At 40.4% G+C, this 13,500-nt stretch overlaps 1 protein-coding gene across 1 annotated transcript; it reads right to left on the minus strand.

The window, feature by feature from the left end:
• Nucleotides 1-12,808: 12,808 nt before the first annotated feature.
• Nucleotides 12,809-13,039, minus strand: LOC134484093 (KANTR integral membrane protein). Its single transcript, XM_063280455.1, has one exon. The coding sequence runs from the start codon at nt 13,037-13,039 to the stop codon at nt 12,809-12,811; it is 231 nt and encodes a 76-aa protein (XP_063136525.1).
• Between the last annotated feature and the right edge of the window lie 461 nt (nt 13,040-13,500).

The following is a 13,500-nucleotide window of genomic DNA, read 5'->3' on the forward strand; positions in this document are numbered from 1 at the left end:
ATCTAAAATGAGATCTGGCGCCCTCTTCTGGTATACAGGTGTACATAATAAATAAATCTTTTTTAAAAAAATGTTAAGGGATAAAGAGATGACTCAGTGGTTAAGAGCACTGACTGCTCTTCCAGTGGACTTGGCTTCTGTACCCACGTGGTGGCTTACAGCTGTAACTCCAGTTCTAGAGGATCTCACCTCCGACGGCACCAAGCATGCCTGTGGTGTTCAGACATACATGCAAGCAAAACACTCATAAAATATTAAAACTACAAGAAATTGTTTAAAAGTTGCTGAAATAAAAGGCATAAAGAAATAGATACTAATATGCATGGATCGGAAGACAATGTTAAGATGTGATACTAGCCAAAGTGAGCGACAAATTCAGTGCACTCCCTTTGAAAATTCAAACAGCCTTTTAAAAATTGTTTTATTTACATTCTAAATGTTGCCCCCCTCCCAGTCCGCCCTCAAAGAGCTCTTCACCCCCTACCCTTTGCCTCTGAGAGGATGCTCTTCCCCCACTGATCCCCACCCTCCCCGAATTGTTCCTGTCTAAAAGAAATACCGGGGGAATGGAGTAGAAACTGAAGGAAAGGCCATCCAGTGATTAGCCCAGCTTGGGATCCATCCCATGGGCAGGTACCAAACCCTGACACTCTTACTGATGCCATGTTGTGCTTGCAGACAGGAATGTACCAGGGCTCTCCTCTGAGAGGCTCTACCGGCAGCTGACTGAGACAGATGCAGATACTTATAGCCACCCATTGGACTGAAGTCATAGGGACCTCTATGGAAGAGTTAGGGGAAGGATTGAAGGGGCTGAAGTGAACGGTAACCCCAACAGTATCAACTAACCTGGAACCCCCCCTTTCTTTAAGAAATGGAAAAGCTAGTCCTCTGATTCATGTGGACTTACAAAAGACCAATACAATAAATAGCCCAAATAATCTTGAAAAAAGAGCAAATGATGTTGGAGATTGAATTCATCTAAATTCTCCCAGGCAACGAGTTAGTTTCTGACAAGCATAACACTATACAGTGAGGAGAGAACAGTTTCCCTCACATATGATGCTGTGACAACTGAATTTCCACATACAAAGTATAAGATTAGACCCCCTACCTTTCATCATGTATCATTTACTCAAAATGAATCAATTATATAAATTTAAGAGATAAAGCCAAAAATCTCTTAAGGATGAAATGTAGTTGGTTATGACCTTAAATTCAGCAATGGGTTCTTTTTGTTTTTGCTTTAAGCCAGGATCTCACTATATAGCCTGGAATAGCCTGGTGCTTACTATGTAGGCCAAACTGGCCTCAAACACACAGAGATCTGTATAAGCATGTCTGCCTCCCAAGTGTTAGGATTAAAGGCGTGTGCCACCGTGTCCAGCCAGCAATAATTCTAAAACATAACACTAAAAGCATGAGCAACATCAGAGGCATTGTGCTTTATCAGCATTTGGTTCTGAATCAAAGGAGATTGTGAAAGAAGTAAAAAGGCAACCTATAGAACTCTCTCTCTCTCTCTCTGTGTGTGTGTGTGTGTGTGTGTGTGTGTGTGTGTAATGTATGTATGTATGTATGATTTTAAAGTTTTATTTTTAATTCTGCGTCTGTGCATGGAGATGTGCTCACAAGTGCAGATGACTTTAGAGGCCAGGAGAGACCATCTGATCCCACCTAGAGCAGGAGTCACAAGCAGTTGTGAACCACCCAATAATGGGTGCTGTGGCCAGAACTTCAGTTCTCCACAAAAGCACCATGTGGGGGTTCTTAACTGCTGAGGCAGCCCCTCAAATATGTTTTTCAATTTTTATTTAATGTATGAGTGCTCTATCTGCATGTACACCTGCATGCCAGAAGAGAGCATCATTATAGATGGTCCTGAGCCGCTATGTGGTTGCTGAGAATTGAACTCAGGACCTCTGGAAGAGCTGACAGCTGACAGTGCTCTTAACCACTGAGCAATCTCTCTGGACCTCAAATATATTTTTAATTCATGTATCTGGTAAGAATGCACTGTTTCAACTATAAGAAAAGAATTTATCAGCAAAAGGATAAAATGGACAGTTTAAAAATGGACAAAACATGTAGGCATGGCAACATATGACTAATCCCAGTACTGAGGAAGAAGAAACAATAAGATCTCAAGTTAGAAGGTAGCCTTGTCTATATAGGGAAAAAGTAAGGCCATGCCAAGCCTTATGGTGCACACCTTTAGTCCCAGCATTCAGGAGGCAGAGGCAAATAGAGCTCTGTGACTTTGAAGCCAGCCTGGTGAACATAGCAAGTTCTAGACCAGGAAGGGATACATGATGAGACACTGTCTCAAAAACAAAACAAAAATAAGTAAAAGCAAAACTATAAAAAGGAGATGGAAGATAGAGAGATGGGTTAGTGGTTGAGAGCACTTGCTGCCCCTGCACAGGATCTGGGTTTAATTACTAGCATCTACATGGTGGTTCACCATCTGTCGTTCCAGTTCTAGGCAATCTGATGCACTCTTCTGACCTTCGCTGGCACTCAGCACACACCTGAAGCCTATGTAAACATACAGGCTGTGATGGTTTTATATGTTTGGCCCAGGGAGTGGCACTATTAGGAAGTGTGGTGTTGTTGGAGTAGGTGTGTCACTGTGGGTGTGGGCTTAAGACCTTCATCCTAGCTGCCTGGAGGCTAGTATTCTTTTTTTTTTTTAAGATTTATTTATTTATTATATATAAGTACACTGTAGCTGTCTTCAGATACACCAGAAGAGGGCATCAGATCTCTTTACAGATGGTTGTGAGCCACCATGTGGTTGCTGGGAATTGAACTCATGACCTCTGAAAGAGCAGTCGGGTGCTCTTAACCGCTGAGCCATCTCTCCAGCCCCTGGAGGCTAGTATTCTACTAGCAGCCTTCAGATGAAGATGTAGAACCCTCAGTTCCTCTTGAATCATGTCTGCCTGGATGCTGCCATGCTGGATACTGGGCTGATCCTCTGAACCTGTAAGTCAGCCCCAATTAAATGTTGTTCTTTATAAGACTTGCCTTGGTCATGGTGTCTGTTCACAGCAGTAAAACCCTAATGAAGACACAGGCAAGACACTCATACACACAAATCTGGAAAAAAATGCGGCTGGAGAGGTGACTTGGCAGTTAAACTGGCTGGTCTTCCAGAAGACCCATGTGGCTCATAACTGTCTGTAATTCCAGTCCCAGGAAAGCCAATACCCTCTTCCAATTCTGCAGGAAACAGGCATGCACATGATGCACAGACATCCATGTTGAGAAAACACCATACATGCATTTACATATGGTACACAAAGAGCAATTTGAAGTTTTTTCTCCAAAGATATGAAAACAACCAAGAAACCGATTAAGAGGTTCTTTTTTTTTTAAATTTATTTATTTATTATATATAAGTACACTGTAACTGTCTTCAGACACACCAGAAGAGGGCATCGGATCTCTTTACAGATGGTTGTGAGCCACCATGTGGTTGCTGGGAATTGAACTCAGGACCTCTGGAAGAGCAGTCGGGTGCTCTTAACCGCTGAGCCATCTCTCCAGCGCGATTAAGAGGTTCTTAATGTTACACACACAGACACAGATAAAGACACAGACACACACATGCACATATGCGAACACACATACACACACTTTTTTTTCTGAGATGAGGTCTTTCTGTGTAGCTCAGATTGTCTAGGAGCTTCCTATGCATTCCAAGCTGGCCTTAGACTGGGATCTTTCTGGCTCAGTCTTCCAAATGCTGGTATTAAATATCTACTTCTAATAAACATTCTTTTTAAAAAATAAACCATTTTGTGGGAATTTCTTTCAGCTTTACTTTTTAATTAGTTTTTTAATTGTATGTGCTTTGTTGTTTTGCTTGCATGTATGTCTGTGTGAGGGTGTCAGATATTAGAGTTACAGACAGCTGTGAGTTGTCATGTGGGTGCTGAGACTTGAACCTGGGTCCTCTGGAAGGGCAGTCAGTGCTCTCCACTATTGAGCCATCTCTCCGGCCCTAAATATGCTTATTTTCTGAGACTGCATAGATCAGCCTGGCCTTGAACATGTGATCCTCTCTTCTAAGTGATAGAATTCATAATAAAATTTAAAAACCAGAATATAATAAGTACTGGAGATGATACTGAATTTGTTGGTGAGAATATAAAATGGGCAACCACTGCATAAGAGAACAATTCTTCTCCTCAGTACATACTTAAAATAACTGAAAAGAGTAACACAGATAGCTATACACTAATGTTCATTGTGGTATTATACACAATAGCCTAAAGGAGAAAACCATGCATGTCAACAGACAAATGTAAACAAAATGTGGTAAAACAAATGCTGGAGTATTACTCAGGCATAAAGAGGAATGGGGAATGGAATTCAGGCACATATCATAAGATGGATGCATTATTAATCAGCTGGTTGAGTCCTTTTGCTCTACCCAGATAGACATTGTGAGTAGGTGAGAAATTCTAGTGTTGATAGTTCTGGGCCTTTAAGTGGCTGATGTCTAGGAGATGGACCAGTAGGACTCAGATGTATACCGGATAGATATAGTGTCAATACCTGAGCTCTAAGTGCTTACTGTTCCTAGTTTCAGGAGCTAAAGGTTTATAGTTCTAGCTTTTCAGGTGCAGGACTTATTACTTTGGGTTATAACCACCAACAACCCTGGTACTTGACAGCTATTTTCCTCAACCTCCAGAAGCAGTGCACACACTATTTTTAGTTCCTGGATGGGTGCCAGGGCCCTCAGCTCCTACCGTGGCCAGTGTTTTCAGGCCTAGGGTGTTCAAATTTGCCTGCTCCCTTGCACTGTTTTAGTGACTGAGAACCACAGCTTGTCATCTCTGGCATTCCACAGCCAATCATTTAGCATTGGTTCTCCCTTTTCAATCACAAATATACTTCCACTTTGTCTTCCTCATTGCTTCTGCCTCTCCCAATGTTTTTTTTTTCCAAAGCATTCTGAAATTCTTCAGCTGTCCTGTTACTACTATTGATAATCCTACCACTGCTGCTATGGTGGCAGCATGTGCTTTGCCACTGTCATGACTCTCCTACCTCTTCCTTCCACTGTGTCCTCTAAATGCTACTACTTTGGTCACTCCTTTAATGATAAAGATCCAAAACAATATGCCAATGTTGCAACACTAGAGCAACACAGGAAGGTTTGAGGAATGAGCCAAACAGCCCGAAATAAGCACAAAGCGGGTGTGGCATCAATCTATCACAGGCCTGCTTGGGACACATAGTGTTTGAAAACCACTGGTATGAATGGTGCCTTCTGGGGCTGGAGTTGTCCTTCCATAACAAGTGGCTGTGGCTACAGTGTAGGTTCCTCTAGGCCTCTATGTAGTATTCAAAGCAAGGAGGCTGACTTGAGGGTAAAAATGTGTGGCTGCCAAAGGGTTTGGTTGACTCTGATTACCATAGCCAGGAATAAGAGAAGGAAGGGCCTCTCAAACAGCCTGATTTTGAAACTGTTAACAATTCACAAAACATTAAACATGAAAGGTTTTTAAAGTGAAGGCTCAATGAAAGAATCAACAACTCTAACAGGATTTAACTGTATTACTAACTAGTATTTACCAACGATTAACATGTTTAACATCACACTTGAGAATTCCAGGGAGAGATGGTTCTACCATAGATAAACCTTAAAAGCATTCTAAATGAAATAATCCCAATACAAAAGAACAGAAATCTTGTGATTTAATTTAAGTGATATCTTTTGAACCTGTATATTCACAAAAAACAAAAAGTAGACTAGAGGTTGTCAGAGGCTGGGAATATGGTGGGATGATTACTTGGTAGAGAGTTTCTGTTTGGGGTGATGAAAAGGTTTAGAGATGGCTGAAAAACTTTTTTAACTATAACTATTGCCATGTAGTTGTAGAATCGAAAATGGTTAAAACGCCACAAAAAACTCTGAGCTCAATCTACTATGATGATTTTTTTCTTCTGATCTAGTCGTTTTCCACTCGTGTCTGTCTCTGGGGTTCTCTCAACCTATCATAATTTGTGTGTATAAGTGTACATTCTCTCCCTCATAGTTTGGATTCTACTTCTTAAACATTCAAGACTCAATCTAGTAATGAGTCTGGACATTGAGAAAGATTACCAAATATCTCTTGTTTTCTTTCAATTTTTTTATTAAATTTTTTATTAATCATTTCAGTCATTTACATCTCAAATGATATCACCCTTCCCAACTACCCCTCCACCACCCCTCCATCCTATCTGCCCTCTCCCCCCTCTCCTTTGTATGAGGGTGCTCCGCCACCCACCCACCCACTCACTCCTGCTCCACCACTCCAGCATCCCCCTACACTGGGGCATCAAACTTCCACAGGACCAGAGACTCCCCACCCATTGCTGTCAGACAAGGCCATCCTCTGCTGCCTATGTATCTGGAGCCATGGCTCCCTCCCTGTACACTCCTTGGTTGGTGGTTTAGTCTCTGGGAGCACTGGGTGGTCCGGTCAGCGAATGTTGTTCTTCCTATGGAGTTGCAATCTTCCTCCAAAGAGCAGGGGTTTTTCATCAAAGTTTATTTACTGAGTCAGTGTATTGCTAAATAATATTTTGCTTCATTTTGAAAACATAGGTAACATGCCCACACCTAGTTGGTTATGGGAGGGATGAAGAATTCCAGGCAAGGAACATCATCACAACAACAAACATCTCCCTAAAAATGTACATGAGCTACTTTTAGGGAATTTCAGAACATAAGGTGCTGAGTGAGTCCAGGGAAATCCATCCATGGCTGAGTAGAGCTGGGGCACCAGTAGGATTGGTATTGGGAACACAAGCTGGTATCTGGTAACTGTGTGGTTGGTGAGGAACAGGCTGCTCTGGTTTTCTGTTTATAATCCTCCCATGGCCAGCTCTCATCCTTAAGACATTGCTACTGGTGAGTACTGCGGGACCTGTCTACACTTTTTCATGCAGTTGCAGAACTGGAGGGAGCAGTGGTTAACAGCTGCAGCCACATATGGTCAAGACTATAGGAGGTCTTGGGAATTCTGGCTTCAGATTAACAGAGATCAGGTTGGCCTGCCTCCTCTTGAGAATAGAATAATAAGGGGTGGAAAAGTGGCTCAGTATTAGTGCCTGCTTGCCTAGCATATACAGGCTCCTCAGTTTGGTCCCCAGAAGCATAAAGCAAATGATAAATAGGATTGATGAGATGGCTTAGCAGGTAAAAGTTCTTATCACACAAGTCTGATGACCTGTGCTCAATGCCCAGAACCCATTAGGAGAGAACTAATTCCTGAAAGTTGTCCTCTGACCTCACATCAATGTGACACACACACACACACATACACACACCACACACATCACAAATAAAAATAATACAAAAAACACTAAAGGATGAATGCCACAGGGAAGTGGATAACTAGGCCAAGGGACTACGGTCATCCCTTGGTACCTTTGAGGGATTGACACCATGACCCCCTGTGGATAGTAAAAGGACGGATGCTCAAGTCCTTTACGTAAAATTGCATAGCATTTGCAGATCACCCATACAACTAGTCCAAAATGTGTGTTTGAGTGTGCAATGCATGTATTATTGGCCAGAGGACAAACTCAGGTGTTCTTCCTCAGATGCCACCTACCTATTTTTTTCTGAGATGGCCTCTCATCGACCCAGAATTCCCCAACTAGGTAGGTGCTCTACTATTTTTGTTTAAGACCTTGGAGCTTGGGGTTGGGGATTTAGCTCAGTGGTAGAGCGCTTGCCTAGGAAGCGCAAGGCCCTGGGTTCGGTCCCCAGCTCCGAAAAAAAGAACAAACAAACAAAAAAAAAAAAAGACCTTGGAGCTTTGTGACAGGTGTCCTTTAGACCCACCCTGGGGCTGTGACAATCCTGGAGGTAGCAGTATCTTCCAGGCCCACGTATAGAAAGGAATCTTTTTTGACTTCCAACACTAGCCAGGGAATAGAAAAAATTTTCAGGGAATAGTTGGCTTTTCCATTTTGTCCTCAACTATAAGGGTCCATAAACCCTTGAGTTTCTTGTTTGCTTGTTTAAAGTCTGACTTAAAAATATTAATGATTTATTTACTTTTATGTGCATTGATTGGTGTTTTACCTGTATGTATTTCTGTGTGACAGTGTCAGGTCCCCTGGAACTGGAGTTACAAATAGTTGTAAATCACTGTTTGCTGTTGGGAACTGAAAGACATTAGAGGCTGATATAGGCAAACTCGTGGGCAGTCAGTCATGTCAGGCAAACTTGTTAATAACCTTTTAACAACTACCAGATTAGCATGTCAGAGGAGACCACAAATCCTCATATCTAAATTTTCATATGTATCAAAGTGTGCTAGCATGCTATCATAGAGAGAATGGTGAAAGGTTAGCATAGCGGGGCAGGTCGACCTAGTGTGCTGTTTATTAGCTATGTGTCATTGCATATAATATGCCCATTGCCTGAATTACTGCCCTTTCACCCTTGTTTATCAACTAGAACAGAAATTACCAACTAAAAATTTATCAACTACAATAAGATTTCATCATTTAAATATCCCATCTCTTCCAAGGAACCTCATTGGTCTCCTATGCAGAACTGAAAATTCTGTAGGGATTCTTGGTCTACTGTGTCCATCACTGAACCACACTGTTGATCCTGAAATTAGGGTGTTATATCTTTTTTTTAATCTTTATTAACTTGAGTATTTCTTATTTACATTTCGATTGTTATTCCCCTTCCCAGTTTCTGGGCCAACATCCCCCTTAACCCCTGCCCCTCCCCTTCTATATGGGCTTCCCCTCCCCATCCATCCCCCATTACCACCCTCCCCCCAACAATCACGTTCACTGGGGGCTCAGTCTTGGCAGGACCAAGGGCTTCCCCTTCCACTGGTGCTCTTACTAGGCTATTCATTGCTACCTAAGGGTGTTATATCTTAATTACAACGTATCCATCTTGATGTTGTCAGTGCAGAGCAGGAGGCCTAAGATGTAGTAGGTGGTCAGTCAAACTTTATACAACTATTCATATAATTAGATGATTCAACTCAGTGTGCTAATGGTTACTGAACTGATAATGGCCTGGAAGGCATGGTCTATAATGATATACTGCATAGCTGTGGATATTAGCATTTTGATAAAATTAGTGATGACAGAAGTGTGTGTGTATGAGGGGGTTAGGTGGGGGATAAAGGTTGGCAGCGGTTAGACAACAGCATTAGTATCCAGAGCCATTCTCATTGCAGAAACACTGGAGCCTGCCTAGTACCCAAGTGGGTCAGGGGAAAAGTCAGGACTAAAACATCAAAGCCTGTTGCTACCTTGACAATAGGGGAGGGACGATATCCTTTCAATCTGAAAACTACCTTCTATGGCATTTACACGTAGAATGGTATTGGCTATAGACCAGACATTGTACACTATCCTCTTCTCTCAAGGACCACAGATAAAGTCTAACGGGAGTGATCTGCTTGAACTGAGGAACAAGATACAGTTGTTCACAAGGCAAGAGAGCCAGTGCTTTGTTCAAAGTAACAGGAGGGTACGACACCATAAGTCTGAGAGTTGATTAATGTAGGTTCAGCCACAAAGAACATAGGGCTTTGCATGATCCCACCCATTGTGAACTTGCTACTCCAGAAAACCTAGGAGGTGTCCTCAGTGTGTCTTTCTACCCAGTACCTTTGTGAATAATGGCATTTATGCTTCCTACCATGCCAATAAGGGCCTTTATGCTGACCCTATTTCTCTGAGTATTTCTATCTGTGTTTTTCATATTAAAAAATGAGGTCATACAGTCATTCACTTTATTTCACAAATATTTTATTGAATGTTCACTGAATATCATTACACACTGTTCTTGACACTGGAGTTACAGCAGTAAACAACACAGAAATCTCTGTTTTGAGGAGCTTACAGGTTATTTGGTAGAGACAAACACTAACCACAATAAATAAAGATATATCAAATAGTGATCAGTGCTTTGAGGAAGATAGACCATAAAATAGGATAAGACACAACATGGAGGAATATGGTTATTTTATATATGTTGGTTAGGAAATACTTCTCTAGGGAAAATGTAATAGGAATACTTAGTTAAGTCATCAAATTATTTGAGAAGAAGGATGTCACAGGTAGTGAAAACAGCAAATACAGAAGCCCTGCAGGTGGAAGGTCCCTAGCATGCTTGAGGAATAGGAAAAAGGCCAGGCTAGCTAGAGAGGCATTAGGTCAATAGCAATGAGAAGAAGGATGTGAAGGCTCTAGCCTGTGTAGGAACATCTAGGCCATGGAAATGACTCTGGCTTGTGTACTGAGGGGATTAGGGGTCATGGGAGAATTTTCCGCAGACTAGGGGCATGATCTGATTTGGATTCCACAAATAATTTCTAAAGAAGAATTTTTAATTCTTATAGAATTACTGAGAATTAGTAGCAAGTGCTACACCACCAGGAAAAGAAAAAAAAACAATTCCTAGAACACTGGATTTTAGGAAAACAAAAAGGTGCACAGTAGAGAGGATATAGTCAGTGTGCTGTGTAGTTCAGATGTGAACAATATTTACAATGCCATACACAAAAAAGGTGAATTCTGATTTAACAAAAGCTAGGCTTAAAGAAGTAGTAGATGTAATCACAATTTGAGCAAGCAACAAATGACTTAATTAGGGACACAAAAAAAGACTAGAAAGTAAATGAACCTTTTACAAAGAAAACCACAAAAAACTCAATGGAAAAATCAGAAGGCAGATTAAACAGAGCTGGAGAAGAGAATAAACTAAAATATATACCTGATGAAATGTCCTCAAATGAAGTACCAGGAGACGGAAAATATCAAAGAGTTGTTATGAGTTATGAAAAACAGGAGGTACAAAATACAAGTAGCTGGATTGTGAGAAAAAAAAACAGAAAGACTCTAATAGTTAATAACTTTCCAGAAATTATAAAAAAAAAACTCCATGCATCTACTAAGCCATGAAACACGTTTCAAAGGTAGAATAAATAAGAAAGAAACAAGTCTAAACACGTTGGAATGAAAGCACAGTGTTCCCTGTGCACCCCACTCACTAACCAAATGAAAGCAAACCACAATTAGACTGATGATGTACTTTTTAAAGGCAACGAGGCATATACACGTATTTTAAAGGTTGAGCAAGTTCTCCTAAGGAGGAAGATAAAGCCTTTAACTCACAGCAAAGATTCAGGGAGTTTAATACCAGGAGAACTGAACTAAAACAACAAACACACACTGTTTTCATAAGGAAAGAGAATAATGCCATAACGGGGGTTCTGAGATGCAAGAACGTATACATGTACATCTGAACAAATACTGCCTGTCTATACAAACAATACCAATAATATATAACTCGGAAATTACAAAACAAACAAGCAAAAAACAAGGAATAAATTTACATACTTAAAAACAAAATCAAGTGCTTAGGAGAGGAATGACTAAAATCAAGTTTCTCAGCTTCCCGCATTCTTTAAGAAAACTGAAATATTGTTTGAACTTTGTAAGTTAATCATGGTAGAACATCAAGAATAAACAAAGAGTAGAAAAATAGAAGAAAAAAACCTTAAAACTAAAAAAAAAAAAAAAAGCAGGTGAAAAAAGAGAAAAGGAAGCATACAAAAAGTAGCAGAAAATCCAAACAAGAAAGTAATGGCAGAAACAATTCCAAACACCCTGAAGCAAATGTAAACTAAACTTGCTAAGTTTTAAAGGCAGAGGTCATTAGATAAGCTTTTTTTTTTCTGAGACAGGGTCTCACTGTATAGCTTTGGCTGGCCTGGAACTCACTCTGTAGACCAGGCTGGCCTAAAATGCAGAGATCCACCTGCCTTGGCCTCCCAAGTGCTAGGATTAAAAGCGTGCGCCACCACGCCTAGCCCAAGATTAGTTTATTTTTTTTTTAAAAAAAGTCCAGCCATATGTTGTTTTCAAGAAATATAATTAAAACACAAAGGTGTAAAAAATTCTTAAAAGTAAAAAGATAGAAAATTATATACCACCCAAACCCTAACAAGAAGAAAAGCTTGTGCTGTTACATTAGTACAAGATAACCTGGCATAATTCCTCTGTCATCAGGAATAGAGAAGGATATTACACTTTTACAAGAAATATAACAATTCTTAATTTATGTTAAAAAAGGGAAACTATAAGAAGAAAACACTCCACTGTCAGAGTTAACTTTAAAAACTCTTGGTAGATCATAACAAAAGCAACCAGTTTAGATAAATATAATTTGAATAAGATAGTTGCAAATAGACACACATAGATTTCTATATTCAATAATTAGAGGACATACATTCTTATAGAGCACATAGGAAACAATAATTATCAATTGTGTACCAAGCAATAGAACAAATCTCAATAAATTTCAGAGTTACCACACAGACCACAGCATCTGAACACGATAGGTTTCAATAAAAGAACAAACTTAAAAATCCCCCAAACCTTTGGGAACCTAAAAACATACTTCTGTATAATTCACGAGTCAAAGAAGTAATAATAATAGATATACTGAAGCACTTGGAACTGAACAGCCATGAAATTACTTCCGCAGATGATCATGTTTGAGAGTAGTATTATTGGGAAATTCATAGCTTTCAAATAGATAAATTAGAAAACAAGAAAGACTGAAAGCTCAGCTCAGTGCCTCACACCTGCAATCCCTGACTTGGGAGGGTAAGGGAAAAGATCATTGTGAGTTTGACGTGAGCCCGAGCTATAGATCAGTGAGCAAAACAAACATTAAACCAAGCAAACGGGCGGAAAAAAAAAGAGGCAAGACTGAAAAATGAATGAACTCAACATACAATTGAAGAAATCAGAAAAAGAGCAACAGAATGAATCCAAAAAACGTGGAAGGAAGGAGGTCAAAAAAGATCAGAGCGGAAATTAAAGAAATAGAGAACAAAGACACAATCGAGAGGAGCAGCAGAGCCAGAAGTTGGTTCTTTGTAAAGACTAATAAAATAGACAGACCTCTGCTGAGGTTGATCAAGAAGAAAAGGGAGAAGGCGCAAATAACCAGTATTAGCAATGAAAATGGAGACATAGCTACAGATAGGACAGAGCAGAGACTTTCAAAACAGGAACTTGATGCCAGTGAAACTGAAAACACAGACAAAATGGACCAATTCCTAAGGAACTATATCCAAAGTTTACTCAAGAGGAAAAATAAATTCTTAGTAGTCCCACAACTACCGATGGGACGGAAACAATATTGAAAACTCTTCTTACCAGAAGGATAGAGAAACAAAAGTACACAGTTTTCTACTTAGGATATGGATTAGAGCTAGGTAAAGAGCTCCTGATGTCTGCAGTCCTACAGATGCTCAGGTAGGACCCAAGGCAGTGTAAACCCTAGGAAGACCACGTCTTTCTAGTAGAGCCTCCTCTGGACAGATCGCTAGAGAGTAGTCCTTAGTGAAGTGTGGGCCTGACAAATCTCTCTGTAGTCCCTGCAGGTGGTCAGCACTCAGAGACTGCTCTGTGGTAAAGGTGCTAAGCAAGGCC

This window comes from Rattus norvegicus, chromosome X (assembly GCF_036323735.1).
Source record: "Rattus norvegicus strain BN/NHsdMcwi chromosome X, GRCr8, whole genome shotgun sequence".
NCBI classification, from domain to species: Eukaryota; Metazoa; Chordata; class Mammalia; order Rodentia; family Muridae; genus Rattus; species Rattus norvegicus.